The sequence below is a fragment of the Callithrix jacchus genome, chromosome 12 (assembly GCF_049354715.1).
Source record: "Callithrix jacchus isolate 240 chromosome 12, calJac240_pri, whole genome shotgun sequence".
Classification (NCBI taxonomy): Eukaryota; Metazoa; Chordata; class Mammalia; order Primates; family Cebidae; genus Callithrix; species Callithrix jacchus.
Genome location: NC_133513.1, coordinates 115,849,926 through 115,873,550, shown reverse-complemented (window position 1 = coordinate 115,873,550; position 23,625 = coordinate 115,849,926). Strand labels below are relative to the sequence as shown.

At 47.7% G+C, this 23,625-nt stretch overlaps 2 protein-coding genes and 1 long non-coding RNA gene across 5 annotated transcripts in view; 1 reads left to right on the top strand and 2 right to left on the bottom strand.

Annotated features, from left to right (window-relative positions):
* HTRA1 (HtrA serine peptidase 1) overlaps positions 1-5,770 on the bottom strand; it is a 52,366-nt gene extending 46,596 nt beyond the window's left edge. For both annotated transcript variants that reach the window (XM_035269351.3, XM_002807473.7), the window contains exon 1: positions 5,229-5,770. In XM_035269351.3, the coding sequence (XP_035125242.2) occupies positions 5,229-5,712 (484 nt within the window). In that variant the 5' untranslated portion in view covers positions 5,713-5,770. The remainder of the gene's footprint in view (positions 1-5,228) is intronic.
* On the top strand, positions 4,465-19,671 carry LOC118146417 (uncharacterized). 2 transcript variants are annotated; one of them, XR_004732219.3, is made up of 3 exons: positions 4,465-4,870; positions 7,480-8,868; positions 16,680-19,671. It is a non-coding gene; the product is annotated as an uncharacterized LOC118146417 (long non-coding RNA). The 2 variants fall into 2 exon arrangements; XR_004732218.3 differs by lacking the exon at positions 16,680-19,671 and adding an exon at positions 16,427-16,667.
* Positions 11,815-13,921, bottom strand: ARMS2 (age-related maculopathy susceptibility 2). Its single transcript, XM_035269352.3, is given in 4 exon segments — positions 11,815-13,117; positions 13,119-13,212; positions 13,214-13,264; positions 13,266-13,921. Coding segments are annotated over 4 exon segments (336 nt in total). The 5' UTR covers positions 13,385-13,921; the 3' UTR covers positions 11,815-13,045.
* Positions 19,672-23,625: the final 3,954 nt, after the last annotated feature.

Genomic DNA, 23,625 nt, shown 5'->3' with positions numbered 1-23,625 from the left:
TGCTGAGGCTCCAAGAGGTGAGGGAGCCATTACCTGCTCAGGTAACAGCTGGGGAGCGCCAGAGCCAGCTGTCAGCCCTCAGCCCCTCCGCCCCAGTTGGCCTTCCAAGGAACCCTCACCCACTGCCAAGCTTACTTCTTCTTCAAATTAAGCCTGACCAGAGCTATTTATTCACTCAAAATATAAGCTCATGGAAAGTCTGATTTCTGAATCCAAGGCACGGAACTCGTCCAGGATCACACAGCTCCAAACGGAGAGTCCAGCCCTACAGCGGCGGCTGTCAGGCTTCTGATGACAGTTAGCTCATGGTACCCGCCACGATCGCTTATTGAATGCAGTTATTTTAAGTTCCAGTGCAACCCATTTACTGCTCTCTCAATGGAATGAAGTAACTCAAACACTTGGTTTCTGAGCTTATCAACTTCCAATTTTACGAAACCTTAATATTTTAACTCTTTTTTTTTTTTTTTTTTTTGAGACGGAGTGTTTGCTCTTGTTACCCAGGCTGGAGTGCGATGGCGCGATCTCGGCTCACCGCAACCTCCGCCCCCTGGGTTCAGGCAATTCTCCTGCCTCAGCCTCCTGAGTAGCTGGGATTACAGGCACACGCCACCATGCCCAGCTAATTTTTTGTATTTTTAGTAGAGACGGGGTTTCACCATGTTGACCGGGATGGTCTCAATCTCTTGACCTCATGATCCACCCATCTCGGCCTTCTAAAGTGCTGGGATTACAGGCTTGAGCCACTGCGCCCAGCAATATTTTAACTCTTTAGCAAAACCAACAGAGCAATAAAAGAAGGCAGCCAACCAGAGCAGGCAGAGCCCCATAAACTGCTCAAAAGACCTTCACATTTCCAAGTTTCGGGTGACTACAAGCTGGAGGCTCAGGACTGTTTCCACCCACCCTTCCCTAAGATGAAGCTCAGGTCCCTGCCACACTTATTTTTTAAGTGACAAAAGGTGTATTTGAATCGCCAACGGTGGAGATGACTCTCTAGCAAACGGCACACTTTAGCAATGGAAAAATGCAACCCTGGGAAGGAGTGACTGTATTTCCCCCACTGCACTGAATGTAAGCTCCCTGTGGGCAGCATCTTTGTTTTATTCAACCCTGTCTCCCCAGAGCTCAGCACAGGGTTGGCACTCAGCTAACGATGACTGCTTATTTGAGGCTCCCATGAAATAATCACCTAAATAAATTTTACAAATAGTCCAGGCCTCTAAGAAGTAAAGCAGCCGTCTAAGCCCTTGGTTCTGCACCAGGTATGTACATAGAGCCTCTGCCTTCAGAGGCCCTGGAATGAGACCAGGAGCAGGCGATCCTAAAAACCTCCCGTGGGGGAATTTCTGGGCACCCCTACAGCTTGCAGGCCTCCGAGTTTGTCTGGACTGCTGTATGCAGAGGGGTGGGCTTTCCTGGAGGATGTATCAGGAGAAGAAATGGACGAGACTTCCACTATTTGGGAATTGTGTTTCGGGTCTCGTTCCTGGCTTCTTGTCCATGTTTCAGCAAAGGTCTGGAATCCTGGCTGGTCTTTTGGGACATGGGGGGATCTGGAAGGGCCTTTCTCTCTTCAAGAGCAGTTTGCTGTCGGACATCTGGTGTGGAAACAGCTTTCCTATAGCCCCTCGACTCTTCTGCTTTTCTCTAGTGAGGGCTGCCCTGATGGAAACTGGAGGCAACCTTGTCTTCAGGCTCCTGAGCCTGCTGAGGGCTGTGATCTGTCCTGTTTCATCTCAAGGCCACGGCCATCTGGAGCCCTGTTTATTTCAGCTGTTAGCTGGGGCTTAGCTGGGGTTGGTTTGTAATCTGTGTTGCTCTGTCAACAGCACAGCATGTGGTTATGAACGAGGCTCTGGCTACAGTTGTGTGGGGTCAGCAGTCCTGAGCAAGGTACTGCTCCATGACTCAGTTGCCCAGCTGTAACTGGGGAAGACTACAGCACTCACTTCACAGGACTCAGGAGGATGAAATGAGTTAGCATGCGCCTGGCACAGAGCAAGCACAAAATACGTGTTAGCCCTCATTATTAGTATCCTATTCGTATTTCAACTCCTTTCTTTTTTGTAATCATCTGCCCAGTAGAGTTGGAGATGACAGATCTTTGTTCCCTAGTCTAAGGGTACACCTTCCCATCCAAACCTGGCCAGTGCATTGTCTTCTGAAATAGACAATTTGCCTTCATTTCCAGAGCCATAATCAGAGATGTTCTCTGAGGTCTATTCATTAAACAGCCAACAGATGAAAGTGCTTTCCTTTGAATGGTGACACGTTCCTCTATGCAAAGATCTACCGTGACCCCAAAGCGCTGGTCACCTGCCTGGGGACCCCTGATCTGATGATATTTCTATCTCTCATCCCCTAGGATGCTCTGCCCCAGACAAAGCCTCCTTATAATATTTGAAATCACAGCACCCACTCCTGCCTCGAGGGGTCTGTCTCCAGATCTGTGTGTGACTTGCTCCAACTTCAGGCCTCTAGTCAAGCGGCACCCCTCGAAAAGGCTCATGTCCACTGCAGCTAAAGTAGCTCTCCCGTCAATCTTTGAGCCAGAGCAGGCAGCCAATTCACCTCATTTAACAATGACATCAAGTGACCTGCCCGTAGGCACCAGCTGCTGAGTTTTGGAGCCTGGCTTGGACTGAATGAAGTCTGCTGGCTCCCAGGCGCCTGTCCTCGGAAACACCGCTGGGAAGTCAAGAGCGGAGTGTGAGATCCAGAGAGGGGGCACAGCGAAGCAGCGCCTTCCACTAAGGAAAAACAGAATGGCTGTGTATCGCAAGCCCCTCCTGTTTGTCTTCATTCATTCATTTATTCATTCACTCATCCATTCATACCAACTGCCTCTGATGTGCCAGACAGACAAACATGCAAACAGTGTCAGACACCCTACAGAGCTCAATAAATATTTGCAAAAGAAGGAGGGAGGGATAAACACAGCATTGTACCCACTCTGTCTCTCCCTCCTTTCAAGGCCACCATGCTCATCCTTCTGCGCCCGTCCCCTCACCGGTACAGTGGGGGCCGGCTGTGAGCCTGATGGCCAGTGGAGACCTGTTTCCCTCCACACAGGGACTCAGCCAACTCCAAAGCTTGTGAAGCAACTTCCCTCACTAGCAATAAATTAGGCTGCTCGCACGGTGCCAGCAACACAGGACCCCGTGCAACGAGACCACAAACAGCGAGACCAGTAACAGCTGGCTTGTTTTGGACAAAAACATGCTTTTTCAATGTTGTCGCCTCACACCCAGAGTATTGCAGTAGTCTAAACTCTCCACCCTGGATGCATTCCGTACTCCACCGCTAGGTCAGCCCTACACTAGGCTTTGAGTGGCCCCAGTTCAAGAACATCTGTGCACAGGGCACAGGGCACACAGCCAGCCTCTTCAGCCATGGACTCTGAGCCACCAGCCTAGCTCACTCCTGCTGCCCTCCCCAAATGTCCCCCAGTCACACTGATCTATTCACCTCCAAACAAGTTTTTGGCTTTGCATATGCTGTTCCCAGCTTTGAGCGAAATGCGCATCCAGCCCACTAGGAAATTTACAGCACCTGACCCCTCTCCCACAGCCTTGGAGTTAAGTGCTGGGCTGACTCCTCTGAATGAGGCTGTCTGGCTTTAAATTCCAGCTGAGTGACCTTGGGCAAGTTTTTCAATCTCAGTGCTGCTATCTGTAAAACAGGGATGAGAAGCTGGGTGTGGTGGCATCCGCCTGTAGTCCCAGCCACTTGGGAGGCTTAAGCAGGAGGATCATTGAGTCTAGGTGTCAGAGGCCGCAGTGAGCCATGATCACACCACTACACTCCTGCTTGGGTGACAGAGAGAGACCCTGTCTCTTAAGAGAGAGAGAGAGAGAAGAAACTCCCTCCTCATAAGACCAAATAAGGTCACAGAGGTAACACACCTGGCACACAGACTGGGTGCTCACTAGGTGTGTGCTAGCATCATGCCCATTCTCGGGTCTCCTGGATCATTTATCTGCGGGACAGCTCTCTACTGCCTAACTAGACTGAGTTTCCTGAGGGCTGTGCTCCTGTGTTGGTGAAATACACAATCATCAATTTCACCCAATTTGGCTCTGGCACCTTCCCGTCCATGTAAGCCAAGCTATGCCAAGCCCCCGTTGGTCATACTGAACGATATTCCCATAAAGAAAAACCTAGACCAGGGCACAGGGCACTCTGCTCTCCTATGCCTCGCTCCTGGCACTGCTCATGTTGATGAGGCAGCGCTGGGGTCGGGCAGCAGCTGCGTGGCTGCGGCCAAGCGCACTGCCAAGCCCCCTTGTCCGGTTCCTGCACCGCGGCACTGGCCGCCACTGAACTCGATATTGTTTTTCCAAGTGGCCTCTGCCTGAAGATGAGGAGCATCTCTCTGCAAGGTCCCGCGAGAGAGTTAAACCTTTCTCCACTCCACTCCTTCCCCCATCACCACCATCTCTCCCGCCAGGACAGATCCTTGTGAGTGCCAGGAGGGAGAGAAGGGTTGACGTCTTTCCCATCACTAACCCGGTCCCTTCTCCGCCTCTGCAGATTTTGTGATCCAACGCCCGATTCAGCTTATTCAAAAGGAGCCACTTTCATTTTTGTAGGGCTGGCTCAAAACGAGGAAAGTAAGACAGGCAGCAAACGCTGCTGAAACGAGCGCGGTGCCAAACCAGTCCCTTCCGGGGGTAGATTTTCTGGGGGAAACCGCGGGGCAGGCCGGCAAACACTGTTCTTCTCCAAAACGGTTACATACAGTTTTCAAGAAGAGGTCCCATGATAAAAAGTAATGCATGGTTCATTTTAAAGGGGACGGAGGAAGCAAACAGAAGAAAAAGCAACAGAAATGACTGAAGCCGCTCTGCAAGGCGCCAGTTCCCAGGTCTGAACTTCTCTCCTCCCTTTATGTTCCTATCCCTCTTATTTGTCCTAGGTCCCCCGCGCTGTGACTGCCCTCAGGGCACCCCGCAGCCGGTCACCAGGCGTCTGGAGCCCCAGAGTGCAGGCCGAGCGCACCGGCATCGTCCGGGCGCGGAACCGGTCCCGGGGTGGGCTCAAAGTTTGGTTTCGAGGCAGCCCGCGGCAAGCTGTCCCCCCGGGGCCCACCTGCCTGTCCCCGAGAGTTGCCCTGGCCACCCCGCAACGCTTCGATGCCCCTCTGCCTGCCCGCCGGTACCGCAGAAGCAAGTCCGGGCTGCGATGGAGAGAGTGGGGAGCTGCCCAGGCGCGCGGCGTAGTACCTTGGCCGCAGGCGCCGCGCTGCAGGACGATGACCGGCGGCTGGCGCAGCCTCTCGGAGCGGCGGCTGGCTGCGCGCAGCTGGCACAGGTTGGCGTAGGTGTTGGCGTCGTTGCCGCACACCGGCTCGCTGCTGGCGCACACGCAGAGGCCGGCCTGCGAGCGTCGCCGCACCGTGGCCGAGGCCGGCACCCCGAAGGGCACCACGCACTGCAGCCCCTCGCCGCACGGGCCCTCCTGCAGGCCGCATGCGGCGCCCTCAGGCGCGCCGCACACCTCGCAGCAGCCACATGCGTCCCGGACCCGGCCGCCCTCGCAGTGCTCCGGAGGCTGCGGGCAGCGCGCCGGCTCGCAGCGCTCGGGGCACCCGGCGGCAGTTCCGGGGGCTAAAGGCGCCGAGCGGCCGGCCCGGGACAGCTGCGCCGATGTGGGCGCCACCAGCAGCAGCAGCAGCAGCGGGAGGAGCGCGGCGCGCGGGGTCTGCATGGCGACTCTGGTGGCGGCGGACAGGGCGAGGACAGGAGAGCGGCGCCGGGGAGAGTGCGGGCGGGCCTCTGGGGCAGCGGGTGCGAGTGCGCGCGGCCGCGCGGCCCAGCCCATTGGCCTCGCAGCGGTGACGAGCCGCCTTGGGGACGGGCACCGCGCCCAGGAGGGGGGCCAGCCGGATGGCGGGAGGGCGGGCGGCTGGACCGGGACGGCCCGCGGCGGGGGCAGGGCGGGCGCATCCGGGCACGGCGGAGCTCGCGGGGCGCGGGCGGGGCAGCGCCCAGACCCGCCCTCTCGCGGGACTCAGTTTCCCCCTCTGCGCGCCCCATCTATTCGCCTTCCGCGGGTTCTCTCGCCGCGATTCGCGTCCTTAAAACTAAAGGAACTTTGCTAGAGGGTCCTGTGGCGGCTCCGCGCGGGAGAGTCGGGGAAAGTTCCTGCGAATCGCCCGGTTGGGGGCCCTCCGGGAGGCTCGAACTGGGCGGGGCAGGGACTGCTGGGGCCGCTGCGCAGACCCGGGGCGTTGGCGGCACCGCGGACCCCGCTCAAGGGCTGGGCCTGCCTCCGGTACCCCGCACGCGGAACCCTGACGCGGGGCTTGTGCAACGGTATGAAGGCGGCGTCTGTGTCGCCGACAGAAAGCCCGCGCCCGACCCACAGTGAAGTGAGAAAAGCAGAGAGCCGAAGTGATTCGAATGGAATCCTTCACGCGTCTGATTCTTTTACAAAGTTGTTGTGGGTGGGACGCGTGTCCGTACACGCAGAGAGCTCAGGAAGTGGCTGGGAAGCTTGTAACTGGCGGGGGTAGGGCAGACTCCGATGGGAAAGGGGCTTTCTACTGTTTGAGTTTTTCACCCCGTGCGTAATTATTTTAAAACACTTTTGTTATCAAAAATGTGATTTCTCACTGGAGAATCTTTGGTCATCCTTTGGGACAGATGCGAGTCTGAGAGTCATTGGGAGGGCCGAGGGCGACCCTGGAGGTGGGTCTGGGTGTCCAGGCAGCGCCAGGCCTGTGGGCACAGTAGTCCTGGGTCCACACACAGCAAATGGGTACAGCTTGTATCCGAAGACCTGAGAGGAGGCGGTTCGCCCAGCCCTCACCCGCAAGCCTCAAATCTCCACCCCGACCCTGGGCAGAGGCACCCAGGGCCGAGTGGGCCGGCAGAGCTAACCTTGGGATACAGTAGCATGGGAGGGGGCTGGAGGCTTGGGAAGTTTAATATTCTTCTGTATTTGGGTTGTTCTCTTGTACACATGTTACTTTTCCAATAAAAACAGTTTACAAAGTAACCTCCAAATACTTATAAGCCCTCTCAAAGCACCTTCCAAATATGAGCCTTGTTAATGTTCAAGGTCCAGAGGAGTCCTGCAGCAAGGCCCAGCAGCCTAGGGCATGGGAAAAGCTCTCAGGGTCCCCATGCTGCCTCCCTGGACTCCATAGCGACATTCCATCAAGCCAGGGCCTCATGGCTGCGGGAGGGAGGCCTTGACCCAGAATCCATTCAGCCCTGGATACTGGAAAGGCAGAGGCCTCTGCTGATGAGAAGCCCTGAGTTCCTGGCTAGCTGTGTTTAACCACAAAAAGTCAGGCAGTTGTGATGATTTTCAAAGTCCATCAGCAAAGAAAGACTCCCCACTGTAATCCTGGGGCAGATGGAACTAAAAGGGCATGTGGTGATGAATACATTGGTGAGAACTTATTTTTGTCAAAAATAAGTTATCTTACTTTACAGAGGAGAAAACTTATTTTCCCTTATTTTACAGAGGAGAAAACTGAAGGCCAGAAAGGGTGACTCCCCTGATTGTCGCGCCACAAATTGAGTGATGGAGCCAGGACACATCCTAAACCAGCGGTGCCTGCCTGCAAGCCCCATCCTCCCCCGGAGCAGCCAGACTGCATAGGGAATGAGGGGACCAAAAACAGTGTGGCCGAAGCTTCCCCACTGCTTTGCGGGAGGTGGGGGGAGTTTCTAAGCTCTTTCTCTGTCGGGGAATTAGGTAGCTGGGGGTCCCACTGAGTCTGCACCACCCTCTCACCCATTCTCACCCCTCCCCCACCGCACATACACTCTCCTCCCCCAGTGCTGAGTAAGTTGCATTTTCTGGAACATAGCTCTCTACTTAAGGTCTCTGTGCCTGTGCCTGCATCTCCCCTCTTCCTGAAACATCCCTCCTTCCCTGCAGCATTGGCTAGTGTGACCTAGAGAAGCAGGTGGGAACCTTGTCATCTGCGGGACTTGGGTTCAAATCCCACTTCTGGCCCTTAAGTCTGTGACGCTGCGCCTTTATTTAATAACTGGAGGAGTTTCATTAGGAAAATGGCAGTGACTGCGCATCTCCCTGGAGTGACTGACGTGCCACCGACAAAGTTCTATTCGGTCAGTGCTAGGTCCCGTCGTCCATCTCGCAGGCTCCTCTTCCATCCTCGTGCTCCCACTCAGTGCCCTTTCCTCTGCCTCCCACTCTCTGCCCTGCTGTTCGTGCCCGCATCACTTCTTCCCCAGGGCAGAAGCCCCGACTTCTTCACTCCCAAACGTCCCAGTGCCATCACAGTGCCATGGCAATTTATTCGGCACTGGGGGAGTAGAGTGTATGTGTGGTGGGGGGGGGTTGGAGAATGGGTGAGAGGGTGATGGAGACTCAGTGGGACCCTCAGCTACTAAATTCACCCAAGGGACTGTCTGCTGAACTGGACCCACTCCTGTGATGGTTCACAGCCTAGAAGAACCATTTGTAACCACGGTGACCAGTAAGTGCAAGACATGGGGCCACATGGCTGTTTTAGAGAAGGAAGACAGCACTACCCTGAGAGCCATGCTGCTGGCTTCATCAGGAAGAGAGACAACATGGGCAGGACTCCGGGGCCAAAGTGTCCCTAAGAAGCAGAATTTGCAATACCCAAGGTTTTAGAAAGAGCAACCTGGAAGGGCCACTGCACCACGAGATCACAGGATCCTCTCCCAGCTGTGAGTGCAGCTCACCCCAGCTGCTCTGACCCAGGCACGGGTTATGACAAAGACAAGCAGCTCTACAGAGGGGCCTCGAGAAATCCTCTGAAACAGAGAAATCAAAGTCCTGTGGACTGTCCACCTGGGAGGCTGTTAGCGTGCGTGCCTGCGTGCATCCATCGGTGGGCAGACGAAGAAGGAGGTGGTAAGACCCATCACCGACCTTCCCTTAGTCCTAACGTCTCCATATCTGGACATAATGCTTTCAACCTGCAAGTGTTGTTCTCTCTTTTACATTCTTCCCTATCTACTGCCATTTACAAAGATGGTTTCTTAAAAGAAGCATTTTTCTTTTGATACATCATGAAAATTCATTTCTCACTCACCAGGCCTTGGCACAGTATTCTAGAGAGGATTTTTCCAGAGAAAAGGGGACAGTTTTGAAGCCAGGCAGGCAAGTTCCCCAACATCCTCTCTGCAGCCCTCATTTGCAGCATTGAAGCTTTAGTTTTGAACAGGGCCAAGTCTACTCATGAATAATGAACAGTGTAACACCAGAGCTGCCAGAGCCTTAATCAGGAAACGAGGCTTCTGAATAGGAATGGAGCAGCCATGTTTGTGCTGCCCAGGAGGAGGACGATTTCCCACTCCAGGCCTCTGTTCTTCCAGATGTACAAAGGACCCCCCAGAATGCTCAGGGGCTCATATTGCCTTTCCTAAGTCACAGGATCTAAGCTCTAAGGAGCTGTATTAATAATTTTGGGTCTTCCTATAAGCTTATCCTATCACTCCACTACTCAGTAATTTCCAGGGGCTCTCAATGCCAGTAGGATGAAGTCCAAGCTTCTTACCCTGACTTCCAGCATTTCCCATGCCCCTTAAGACAGGTTGTCCTCTAGATCCAGGATGGTAGAATCCATTCCTACTCACCCATTCTCCTGTAGCAACACAGCCCTGGCTGGGGCCATGCCAGCAGGTAAAAGATGACTTTGCAGATGGTTTTGCCCCCTTTCCTCCAAGTGCCAGGCCCACTCCCATCCTCTCTGGCCACCCCAGCATCTCACAACCTCCTTTCACAACAGGTACACCCTGATGACAATCCTACATCAATTCAGTGAGGTTCAGTTCAGGAGAAATTTCCTGAGCCCCTGCTACAGGATAGCCACTGCTAGATACTGTAAAGGAGTGTCAATGACCGATCCCCCGTCCTCAAGAAGCTCCAAGTCTAGAATGTTCTGTGATGATGGAAATATTCTCTATCTGTGCTGTGCAAGAGGGTAGCCACTAACGACATGTGACTGCCAAGCATTTGAAATGCAACAAGTACAAGGAGGATCTGAATTTTTATTTAATTTTGATTAAGCGTCCATCACTCGGGAGAGCGTGGAGGGTAAGAAAACAAAGGCAGGATGACAGGCGGGAATGCAGTGACAGAGAGGAATCCAGATGTCAGGAGGAGATTGGGCTGCATCTCAAGGGTTGAGAGGATTTCACCAGCTGAACAGAGCAGAAGCAGCACGCAGTTGGTGGTGACGTGATGAGTCTGCGCGAGTGGGGAAATTCCAAGTTGCGCACTGTGGCCACAGGCGGGAAGAGGTCCTGTGGGCAGCCAAGGCAGCTGGAGGGAAGGGGACCGGTCCAGGTTGTGAGGGACTCCCTTTGTCCTCCTAAGGACTTTGGGCTGCACATTTTTTTTTTAATTTTTTATTGGATTTTAGGTTTTGGGGTACATGAGCAGAGCATGTAAGACAGTTGCGTAGGAACACACATGGCAGTGTGCTTTTCTTTCCTTCTCCCCTTCATCCACATTTGGCATTTCTCCCCAGGCTATCCCTCCCCACCTCCCCCCCCACTGGCCCTCCCCTTTTCCCCCCAATAGACCCCAGTGTTTAGTACTCCCCTTTCTGTGTCCATGTGTTCTCATTTTTCATCACCCACCTATGAGTGAGAATATGCGGTGTTTCATTTTCTGTTCTTGTGTCAGTTTGCTGAGGATGACGTTCTCCAGATTCATCCATGTCCCTACAAACGACACAAATTGATGCTGATGAGAAGCTCTACTTGGCTTTTAATGAGATATATTTTGGCAAAATCACCGTGCTGCAGTCTGGATGATAGATTGAAAAAAGAAATAGATTCATTAGTATACTTTTTGGTTTTTTGTGAGGCAGAGTTTCATTCTTTCACCCAGGATAGAGCACAGTAGCACAATCTTGACTCACTGCAATCTCTGCATTCCGGTTTCAAGTGATCTCCTGCCTCAGCCTCCCAAATAGCTGGGATTGCAGATGCCTGCCATCACGCCTGGCTAATTTTTGTATTTTTAGGACAAATGGGGTTTCACCATATTGGCCAGGCTGGTCTCAAATTCCTGACCTCATGATCCACCTGCCTTGGCCTCCCAAAGTGCTGGGGGATAACAGGCGTGAGCCACCATGCTCAGCCTATAATACACATTTTTAAATATAGACATGTGACTATATTTTAGGTTGAGGAGCACTTTGAATTAAAGATGCAGTTAATGTAACGCAATAGTGTGAGAAGTAAAGACACTGCAATCGTTTTGTAACAATTATATTGTTTCTGTATGATCTCTTCAATGTAGACCCCTCCTTCAAAACAGGACAAAGGTGAGGAAGTTCAAAATATTTTGGAGAACTTTTTTTGGGGGTGGGGGACAGAGTGTTACTCTGTTGCCCAGGCTGGAGTACAGTCGTACGATCTCAGCTCACTGCAACCTCTACCGCCCGGGGTTCTAGCAATTCTCCTGCCTCAGCCTCCCAAGTAGCTGGGATTACAGGCGCACACCACCATGCCTGGCTAATTTTTGTATTTTTAGTAGAGATGGGGTTTCACCATGTTGGCCAGGCTTGTCTCGAACTCCTGACCTCAAGTGATCAGCCCACCTTGGCCTCCCAAAGGGCTGGGATACAGGCGAGAGCCACTGCACCCGGCCTATTTTTGAGAATTTCTGAAGCACTCTAGAATTACAGTACTAGCATTTCTTCTTTTCTTTTTTCTTGTTTTTGAAATAGGGCAGCCTCCTGAGCCAGAGTAGGCCCAGAGACTCCAGTACTAGCACTTCTGATATCAAATCATAAAACTTTCATGTCTATTAGTTAAATAAGGATACTGAAAAGCCAATCCCAGGTCTGCTGCTGCTGCTGTTTCCTTTTAAACCTTTAAAGTCTATGGATTTGTAAAGATCTAGAGTTCAGATCTTTTATTCGTTAGGCGAACCCTTCCCCTAAATTGGTTGCATGAGAACAGCAGTTCATCTCTGCATTACTTGGCTCCTTCCAACATATTTATTTGCTTTAGAAAATTAAAACCATGGCATGCGATCAAATTTTTCACTCTTCGTGGTAAAGTATCAGACAGATACAATTTAAACAGAGCCTCAGGCATCTACCAAAAGGGCTTGAATGACAGCTTGTCAATTTTCTATTATTCGGAAGCAGCTTGAAAAGCTGAGCGTGCTCACGTTTAGAACATGCTGCCATTTAGGCAAAATGGTTTGACATTGAATCAAGGACTTTATGAGCCAGAATTTTAAATCTGCTTGTAAAAAACGTTAAGAGAGGGAGGAGGTTCAAACTGAGTTATTTCATTTGTCTAATTATGTAGGCACTACAGCAAGCATGAAGCGCCACCGTTCCGTAAGCGTTAAAAAGCATTTACTAAGCTCATTTGGCTACATGATCTCTAAGACGCTTGATGTCTGAGTTTTAAACCAACATGACCTAGAAGGCCCAGATTCTTTCTCTACAAACTTGCATTGTTGTTTTCTTACACATACAGCCAAGGCATTTTTTAATCCATAAGCACTGGAAAGCAGTGAGAACCCTGAAAGAATGGTACAGCTTTCTAAATGACTCCTCTAACAACTCGGACGAGAAGCAGCTGACAGCTGAGGTTTCTGCCTCCTTCAATAAACACTAAAGCCAGCTCACCTGGTCCAGGGGCCACTCGGATGGCCTTCTATGGGCTTTGGGTTTCCACTCACCCTGTCACTTTCTCAGACCTACTTTGTCTTCTTGTTTCCTTTGTCTGGCATGTAGCAGGTTCATTGGAAGTACTTACTGAGATTCCCAACTCTTCAGCTATATATAGACAAATGAAATAACCCAAAGGTTGAACCCCCTCCCTCTTTCAATTTTTTTTTACAGACATATTTAAAATTCTGGCTCATAATGTCCTTGATTCAATGTCAAACCATTTTGCCTAAATGGCAGCTATTCAACCAGAGGAGGGCAGAATTGACCCTGGGCCCTGCCTCGAACTTCCTGTGGCCAGTGGTGCTCAAACCTGAGCATGCATCAGAAGCACCTGCAGGGCTGGTTAACATGCGGGCTGCAGGACTCCACTCCAGAATTCCCGATTCAATAGGCCTGGGGTAAGGCCTGAGAGTCTGCCTTTCTTACCAGTGTCGGGTGGTGCTGGGGCTGCTGGTCTGAGTACAGAGGAGGTTCCAACAAGAGAGAAAAAGGCTGGTAAGTAGGGCTCAGTGTGGATGTTAGCAGCTGGGATCATGGAGTGTGATAAAGAGTTTGCTCCTCTGTCTGTAACCAGCTCCGTCTCCCACAACTCCAGCGTCCAGCAGACTCTCGCAGGGTGGAAATGAAGGACACATGAACCACCGAGGAGGGCAGACTTGCCATCCCAGGCCCTCCTTTCCCCTCTGCCTCAGTTACCATCCGTCTTGGGTGTAGGTGCAGCATGTAGAGTACAGGGACATGCTGCTGTGACAAGGGTGCTGTCCACCCTTGCCAAGCCAGCTGCCATCTCACTTAGCCAGGAGCACTGTCTTTTTCCATCGCACAAAAGTGCCCCAGGAGTCACGGTGCCCTGATAACTCCACCCTAAATTGTTGGATGGTCTCAGGTAGGGTGAACCCCTCAGTCCTGCTCTGCCAGAGGAGGTGACAGAGGTCCCTAGTATCCACTGAAATCATCTGTGAAGCTTTTAACAAATGCTGAGACCCAGGGGTTTGTAGAAAAACTTGATTGTAGATCATATTATTGAATCTATGTTGATTTTCCATTTTGATCATGTTACTGTGGTATGAGAACTTTTTTTGTTGTTTTTTTTTTTTCAAGAAAAACGCACTGAAACATTTAGAAGTAAAGGACGTGCAGCTTAAAGCCTGCAACCTAAATGTTTTAAATGTTTCACATGCTTTAAATGTTTCCAAGAACTCGAATGTTGTAGCAAGGGTGGCAAGAGTTAGCATTTGGGAAATCCAGGTTAAGAGTAAATGAGAGTTCTGGGTTTTGTGGGCTTTTTTTTTTTTTTTTTTTCTATTTTTCAACTTTTCTCTAAACCTAAAATTATTTGAAATTAATTTTTTTTTTGAGTTGGGGTCTCATTCTGTTGCCCAGGCTGGAGGGCAGTGGTTCAGCCACAGCTCACTCTGGCCTCAAGTGGTCCTCCCACCTCAGCCACCTGAGCAGCTGGGACTCCAGCATAGATGTGCACCATGGAGCCCAGCTATTTTTTATATATTTTGTAGAGGCCAGGTTTTGCCATGTTGCCAGGCTGGTGTCAAACTCCTAGGCTCAAGCAATCTGCCTGCCTTGGCCTCCAAAAGTGCTAGGATTACAGGCATGAGCCATCATGCCCCAGCTCTCCCCCGCTTTTTTTTTTTTGAGACAGAATCTCACTTTGTCACCCAGGCTGGAGTCCAGCGGCATGATCATGGGCTCAGGTGGTCCTCCCACCCCAGCCTCCCAAGTAGCTAGGACCACAGGTGTGCAGCACCATGCCCAGCTGATTTACATTTTTTTTTTTTGTAAAGATATGGTCTCCCTACGTTGCCCAGGCAGGTCTTGAAGTCCTGGGCTCAAGTGATCCTCCTGCCTCAGCCTCCCAAAGTATTGGGATTGCAGGTATGAACCACTTTTCCCAGCCAAAAACTTTTTTAAAAGGAAAAAAGAAATTACTCTAGGAGCACCACTAAGCACATGATATCAAAACCACACTGAGATACTACTTCACATGCACTAGGGTTGCCAGAGTCAAAAAATCAGATGATAACAAGTATTGGCAAGGATGTGGAGAAATCAGAACCCTCATGCACTGCTAGTGGGAGTGGAAAGTGGTGTAGCCGCTTTGGAAAACAGTAAACAGAGTCAGCATATGACCCAGCATTTCCATTCCTAGGTAGCTACCCAAGAGAAAGGAAAACATGTGTCCACACAGAAACTTAAACACACATGTTCACAGCAGCACTATACATAACAGCCAAAAGGCAGAAGCAACCCAAACGTCCATCAACTGATAACAGATAAACAAAATGTGGCATATCTATACAATGGAATACTATTCAGCCACAAAAAAAAGAAGAAAATACTCACTACAACACGGTGAACCTTGAAAGCATGGTGCTAAATGAAAGAAGCCAGATGATTTCATTTATAAGAAATGTGTATAACAGGAAAATCTACAGAGACAGAAAATAGATTCGTGGTTGTTTAGGGCTGGAACAGTGGGGAAACACTGGGCACACTGGCTCATGCCTGTCATCCCAGCACTTTGGAAGGACAAGGCGGGCAGATCACTTGAGGTCAGGAGTTACAGACCAGCCTGGCTAACATGGTGAAACTCTGTTTCTACTAAAAATACAAAAATTAGCAGGGCGTGGTGATGCACACCAGTAATCCCAGCTACACAAAAAGCTGAGGCAGGAGAATTGCTTTAACCCAGGAGGTGGAGGTTGCAGTGAGCCGAGATTGTGCCACTGCACTACTGCCTGGACCACAAAGCCAAACCCCATCTCAAAACAAAGAAAAAAATTAAATACAAAATAAAAAGAATAGCTCAAGAGTATGGGGTTTCTTTTTGAGATATGGAAAATGTTTTAAAATTGGCTGTGTTGGCTGGATATGGTGGCTTACGTCTGTAATTCCAGCACTTTGAGAGGCTGAGGTGGGCAGATTACTTGAAGTTAGGAATTCCAGACCAGCCTGGCCAACATGGTGAAGGCCCATCTCTCTTAAAAATAGAAAAATTAGCTGGGCATGATGGTACACACCTGTAGTCCAAGCTACTCAGGAGGCTGAGGCAGAAGAATTGCTTGAACTGGGAGGCAGAAGTTGCAGTGAGCAGAAATTGCACCACTGCACTCCCACCTGGGCAACTCCATCTTAAAAAAAAAATTGATTGTATTGATGGTTGTCCGTATCCATGAATATACTAAAAACCACTGAAAATGCGTAACTTAAGTGAGTGGATTATATTTTATTTAAATCATATCTCAATAAAGCTATTTTTAAAAACTCAGAGGGAGGAGGGTAGTGACTGAGCATCCCTAATGTCTCTAATTTGAAGAGCCCCCAGAGCCCCCAGTGAGCAGCAGGGCTGAGAACCACTCACAGGCCGTTTCTGTGTACCAACACTATGCAGATCCACATTTAAGCCACCCAGTTAGCCTGGACCCAGAGTGATGTCCTCAGGCATCTAAAATCAGCAGCACCAGGTATTTTATTTGTCTAACTCATAACCCGTATTTAATCAGCCAGCCTGTGTCTACATGGGCCACCACATTGTCTTTCTCAGTCAGGTTGGGAGTTGCCTGGCACAGGAGCCTGCCTTGCCCACTGTGTCCAGACAACACCCGCCACGTAGCAGGCGCTAGTCTCGTGTTACTTGCATTAAACAGATGCTTGCAGCAGAAGGTGTAGTACTGAAGTCATGCATTTTTATCTTAACTTTCATTTACTTTCTGCCCTTAAAATTGATTCCATTCTTGATGTGACTTTCAGCTGTCAGCTGTCTGCACTCCCAGATGAGGTGATGGCCTGGCACCATCGGAGCATTGCCCTGATGAATCATGGTTGAGGTACTTTTCCACTGGGCCAGCTGCCACAGCCCCTTCTCCATCCTTCCGAGAGCTCTGTCACCTTGCCTTGCAGACACTCGTGTCTCTCCCAGTGGCCTCCACTGCTTTGGGGCAGTTTCTGGATGCCCAGGCCTAGTCCAGTGCTAGCACCCAGTTAATTCTCTCTTCCTTTAAAGGGAACAATTACCACCTTGAGGAATGAGGCCCCAAAGCTGAGTCTCTGCTATGGCATCCGCCTTCTTCTCACGAAGACCTGCAGCTTGAAAGGAGGGGAGGGAGAAGTAGCCCAAAGCTCCAGGAAGACCAAGCCCAGCCGCTGTGATGATTCCAAGGAAATTCAGGAAATCCTTGCTAATGGCCAGACTTCCCGGGTTTGAGATGCAAAAGGAAATCAGATCCCCAGGGTAATGCTTTTACACTAAGCAAGAAATTGCAGGATATAAAGCTGTGCAGACCGCTGCCCCTAATTAAGAAAGCAATTCTGAGACTCCAGCCTGGAAGGAACTGGTCCTCGGTGTCGACTGTAGTCAATTCTGGGTGGAGGGGTGATGGGGGATAATGTCTTCTTTTTATTTTCTATACTGCGGGGGGCGGGGATGGGCAGTTAAAAATCAAAGGAAGGAAACATAAAGCTAAATCCTTTTCCATCCATAGCCGTTCAAGCTACTGCCTGGTCACGTTCTCCTTGAAGCTGGGGCTCCTCTCTCAGGCCCCACCTAACATGGCCTGGCTCCTTCCTGGGGTCACTCCTTGTTCCTCAAGCACTTCAAACTCAACCTCTCCTGCCTCTGAGCTCAGCATCTGGGCCTCTCCCCTTTCTTTATAAGCTCCATCCATGACAGCCTTCTGTGGGTCAGCCACATGCTTCACACCAAATGAAAGAAGAAGCTTGTTCCAAATCTATGTGGTTTTTTTGACATTTTAGAGAGCAGACGCTTTCCTACGCTAATTCCCTATTACATCTATACGTCTTTTTAAAAAGTCTTCAAGTCTTTTTAGTGTCCAACATCACTTATTCCCTCCCTTTCTTTTTCCCCCGTTTCACCTGCCCCAGTCCTCAGGACAAGTGCTGCTGTTTCCTGCACAGCGCACACAGTGAACCCTGAAAGCATGCTGCTAAATGAAAGAAGCCAGGTACAAAAGACAACATACTATATGATTTCATAAGAAATGGATATAACAGGAAAATCTACAGAGACAGAAAATAAATTCGTAGTGGTTTAGGGGCTGGGAGAGTGGGACGAGACCTCTCTATAGAGGCGGCAGTGCCCGGGATTTCTTTGAAGATGTTTAGATATCACAGCATAATCAGACAATAGTGAGGACAGTCTGGCATTGGTATACAGATGACAAATAGATCCATGCAATAGAAGGGAAGCCAAACCAGATTCCAACCTGCCTCCAGTCACCTGATTCAACAAAGTCAAAGTCACAAATCAATAGGGAGAGGATGGTCTTTTCAGTAAATGATACTGTATCAATTGACTCGTCATATAGAGAGAAAAAAGGAGCCTTGGTCCCGTGCACACACAAGACACAAAAGTTCCTTCAAAGTGCATCTTAGACCTACATTCAAAAACAAAAGCAACGCAGGGTCCAGGAGAAAGGGCCCAGGCAGGAGAATATTTTTATGACCTTGGGCTAAGCAAGAGATTCATTAACAGGACATAAAAACCACTAACCACCAAGAAAAAATGACTGATAAATATGACAATTAAAATGAAGGATTTATGTTTATCAAAAATAAAAAGGGGAACCATCAACTGGGAGAACATAGTTTCGATACTTATATCTAACCGAGAATTTATATTCAGGTTAGATGACTCAAAAACAAAAACGTAAGCAATCCACTAAGAACAAATTCTGGGTGGAAGACTTCACAGAAGATCTACAGATGACCAGTGACCTCAGGAAAACACGGATTAAAACAGCAAGGAGACACGCCCACGAGCTGCGTGACAGTTTTGAAAATGAAGTGAAACCCTGAGGCTGGCAGAATACTAAGGTGGTGTCACAGATTCCCACCCTTGGTGTCCGTGCCCCGCACTACCCACTTGAGTAGGGGAAGACCTGTGGATATGATGGGTGTCTCCTCTGTGATCAGGTTATATCATATGTCAAAGACAGAGGGATTTGGTGATTAAGGTCTCTAATCAGTTTACCTTCAAGTTCATCAAAAGTGAGAGTGGCCGAGGTTGGCGTGACCTACTCAGGTGAGCCCTTTAAAAGAGAGCTCAGGCCTGCCCTGAGCTTGGAGAGATTTTCCAGCTAGAATTGAAGAAACAAGCAGCTGTGAGTTCAGCTTCACAGAAACAAATTTGGCCAACAGTCATGTGAGCTCCATTAGAAATGCACCCCAAGCCCCCTCAACCTCTCCCATCCCCAACGGCACCAATCTCCTGATTATCTATACCTGATAGCAGGGCAGGAACTAGACTCTGAGCCCCGTAAGGACAGACTTGTCTGTCAGTGCATTTAACTATCTGTCCCAGAACCTTGCACAGAGTCCAGCACATATCAAGAACACAGCACATTTTTATTGAGACAGGCTCTTTAAAGCTGAAATCTAAAACCAATGGCCCCTAAATTCAGCAAAAAAAGGTTAATGTAACACCTGTGCTTTTATTACCCATTTCTACAGATAGAAGGGTTGGTTGTATGCGGCTATCACAAGTGAAATGCAGAATCAGTTAATAAAATTTTCATCTGAATTTAAAGAAAATCCTAAATAATAAGATTTCCTTATTGCAGTTTTGTTGGTACCACCGTGGAGTAGATTGCACTATTCAAATAATCATTGCCTTCCCTATAGAAGAATTATATTAGGTTAAACCAAATACAGTTGAGATATTCAATCACTTTTGACGTCATAAAATGCCAGTCTTGTATGGATTTTCAACCTAATTCTTCCCTGCCCCTTTAATGTCCAAGTTGACCATGTCATTTTCTATGGCCAATAAAATATGATCTTTAGTGGCACATGTCATTTCTTAACAAAGTCTTAGTGAGTGCATGTTGGCCAGCGTGCCTTTTCCCTCTGCCGTGACCACCAGACATTTCCCAGATAGATGCTGTTCAACTTGCTTCGGTCTCAGAGTGAAGTGACAAAGAGCAGAGCCAATCCACCTGGACATATAGCATAACTGAGCAATAAACCTGTGTCGTTATAAGCCATTGAGATTTTCATTACTATTGCATAACCCAGCATGCTTTATCAATACATCCTCTTTTGCTTTGCCTTGCGATAGAGGTACACTGTGTGTGTCTGCCTCACTTACATCCCAGAGTCCAGCAAAATTGCTTGTCCATAAGAAGCCCTTGAAAAATACTGATTGAATTTAATTAAGTACGGCACTTTTTTCTGCTGGGAAAAGAACTGGCTGAACACAACCAAAGACATTTTGCGGCATTTATTAATTCCTGTTCTACTTTTAAGCCTAAGGATAAGAGTCACCTGTGAGCCAAGCTGTATTATGTCAGCAAAAATCCCAGAACAATTAAGCCTCCTTTAAAGCTGGTTTGGAGCTGTTTCCAGAATCAGCAGGAAATCCAGAGCTCAGTGTGCCTGGTGCTAGCTCCACCTCTGGGGGCCCTCATGTCACTCTGAGCAAGGCAGTAGGAAGTGGGAGGTGAGTTAGGACTAGTTGTCCGTAGACCTTCATAGATGGGGAGTTATAAAGCAGTGAGAACCTCTCAGTGAAAACTGTCAGAGGTTTTCGTGCAGGGGAGTGACCATCTGATGTTTTAAATGTTGTGAAGGGTTACTGGCTAGAGAATAGATTATAGAGAGACAGGAGTAGAAACAGGGATAGAATAGAAATTCTCTTAGAAATCATAAATTACCAATTTTGACAAAAGAAAAAAAATCTAAGTAAAACAGTATCTATGGTGAAAAAGAAATATTTATAGAAACAAACAAAAATCACTTCTGGAAAAATTCTTGAAGCTAAATGGTTTCATGGTTGAATTCTTTGAAACTTCACATAAACAGATTTTACGTTCTTTCAACTGATACTGACCATGGGGAAGAAATGAAGAACTTCCCAATTCATTTTGTAAAGGAAGCACATCCCAGCACCGGAACTTGTCAAAGTAGCATCCTTTCTCCTCCTGGAAAAAAAAAAAAATCTACAAATCAAAATCACTGATGAGCATAGGTATGGAATCACTAAAGATAATATAAGTAAGCCCATCTGGTATTATGTTAAAGAATAGAATATGAATAAAAGAATGGCATAGTATTAACACTTATGTTAATTTATCACATCATCTTATAAATTGCCAAAAAGTATCTAATACTCTATATCCATTCCCGAGGAGAATTTATTTTGTAAACTAAAACACTAAGAAACTTAATATGATAAAGAATATTTCAAGTCAACAGCCAGCATCATACAAAATAACAAAACACAAGACATTCCCACTAACACCTGGCCTAAAGCAACAGCCTAGCACTAGAAATTCCGGCCAATTCAGTAAGAAAATAAGTAAATAAAAATTGGGAAGAAGTACGTAAAAGAATCATTTATTGCAGATGATACCATTGTGTTACTGAAAACACAAGAGAATCAACTAAAAAAAAACTAATAATTCAGTACAGTGACTAATATAAAAATTAATTTAGATAAGCATAAGTTTCTCCATAGACCAGCAATAAACAGCTAAAAATAGAAAAAAAATTTTAGAACCAAAAATATAACTAGGAAAATTAAATATAATGAAAATATAAATATTAATTTTTTTAAATAAATAGGAATTTACTTAACAAACAGGAGTATGAATACAATTACTGAAGGATTTAAATAAAAACTTGGCTCAATGCAATGATGTACTATAATATTCCTAGATGGGAAAAACATATGTAACTGGAATTTTCCAACTCCTTCATCTGTAGATACACAAATCTCAGCAGCTCACAGGCCCCTCCCACATGATGGCAGGACCTCGGCTCTACCTTACTGTTTCCTGGGTTATTTCTGACTGTCCCCAGAGTATGCCACATCCCACAAGCGCAGCAATCCTCTGCGCTTCCTTTGCAGTGATCCAAGCCAGCTGTTGGCAAACACTCTAGGGGCACGCTCACAATGCCCCCAGTGCCAGTGGTTCATGGGAGACAGACGGCCTTCTCCCCAGGGTGCTGCCAGACTCCCTCCTTCCATGCCCCCAACTCAGAAAACACTTGAAGCAGTGTGCTGGCAAATATTTAACAACCAGTTCTCTGGACAAAAATAAATAAATAAAATAAGCTTATTATAAATTTTACTGATATAAGGGTTATTATGTAGCACGATTCACAAATAATATTCTCCAAAGCCAGTGTGTGCCATGATTTTGCACAGCCTGCCATATAAAAATGGTTTTTACATTTTTGAATGATGGAAAAAAATCAAAAGAATAGTATTGCACGACACATGAAAATAATATGAAATTTAAATTTCAGTATCCACAAGTGACGTTAGTACAAAAACACAGCCTCACTCATGCATTTATGTATTGTCTATGCTTTTGTTCTGTAAGAGCAGAATTAGTTATTGTGACAGAGACTGTATGGCCTGCAAAGCCTAAAACACTATCTGGCCGTTTACATAAAAATGTGCCAGCCCCTCCTCTAGACAATCAAGAAAACAATCAAGCTCTAATTTTTAGCATTTGCCAATTTCCATGGTGTAAATACTCCCACTGTGCCAGGGTCAAGCTTGCCATCACTGAACGTGGAATTAGGAAGGATGCATAGTAGTGTATCATTAAATAGTATTTCCACCATATAGACAACAACAGATGTAAATAAGCATAGATCGTAGTAAGGTGTAGTAAAATGATTAAGAAATAATTAATTTTGATTATTCATTACCTTTGTTCCTCATATAACTCATTCAATTGTAGGTTTACATAGTTTAATAATGATTCTGTTTAACAACCAGCTTGCAAAATTCTTGAAAATTTAACAATTGGGTCTTAGGAGCCAGCCCCTACACACCACTGATTTGGAGGAACCAATGGCATGTCAGGGGTGGCAAGCCTTTGTGGCTCCTCTCTGCACCAGGTTCCACAGAAATGGGGACAATGCTGTTCTCTGTGCCCCATTCTGCCACCGATGTCCTGAAGAACAGCACTTCTTGTCTTCTCTATCTTCGAAATGCATATTTTTATCCACAGCCTTCTCTATCTTCAGAGCACCAATCCAACCTTCTTCCTCTCCTTCCGTGTACACAGCCTCCTCAAGGCAAATCTCCTTCCTCCAAAGACGTACAGTTATCTGGGAGAACCCTAGGTGGGAGAATCACCTGTCCTTGGAGTCACCAAACACAGCTAGTGCCATGGTCTGCCTGTTGGTGTCCTCCCAAAATGCATATGGAACCTGATGCCCAATGTGATAGCATTTGGGAAGAGGGGCACGTTTTGGGGAGTTATCGTCGTGAGGATGCTACCTTCATGAATGCGATTAGTGCCTGTATAAAAGAGGCTCAAGTGAGCTCCTTCACCCCTTCTGCCGTGTGAGGGCACAGCAACAATGAGCCATCTTGAAGCAGAGAGCAGCCCTCGCCAGACACTGAATCTGCTGACACCTTGATCTTGGACTTCCCAGCCTCCAGAAATGTAAGCAATAGATGTCTGTTGTTTATCGATCACCCAGTCTATAGTATTTTTGTATAGCACCCCAAATGGACTAAGACAGCTAAACTCTGAGTTTCATCTCAGGTTTATAGGAAAAAGCATCCTGACAATATTATAAACCTAATGTAATTCCAAGTTTTTAAAAGTAGAATTTTTTGGAACTCCAAAATAAGCAGTTAGAAGTTCAAGAATACTGAGAATAGGAAAACATTTCTATCAGATATTAAAATATAAATAATAATTACTAATATATAATACTATAGAGAAATATTCAGATTAGTGTTATAAAAAGTTGAGAAATGGACTCCAGGGTAAGTAATCAGTGTCTGATATAAGTAATATTCTTAATGGGAGAAACAGATTTTAAAAACAAATAGCATAGAGAAAACTGGCTGAATTTCAGGGATGAGGTAGAAAAGTATATTAGATCTTTTTGCTATTTGCCAAAATTGTTCCACATATATTTAATTTTTAGAAGTAAAAAATCAAAATAAATGTATTGGGAGG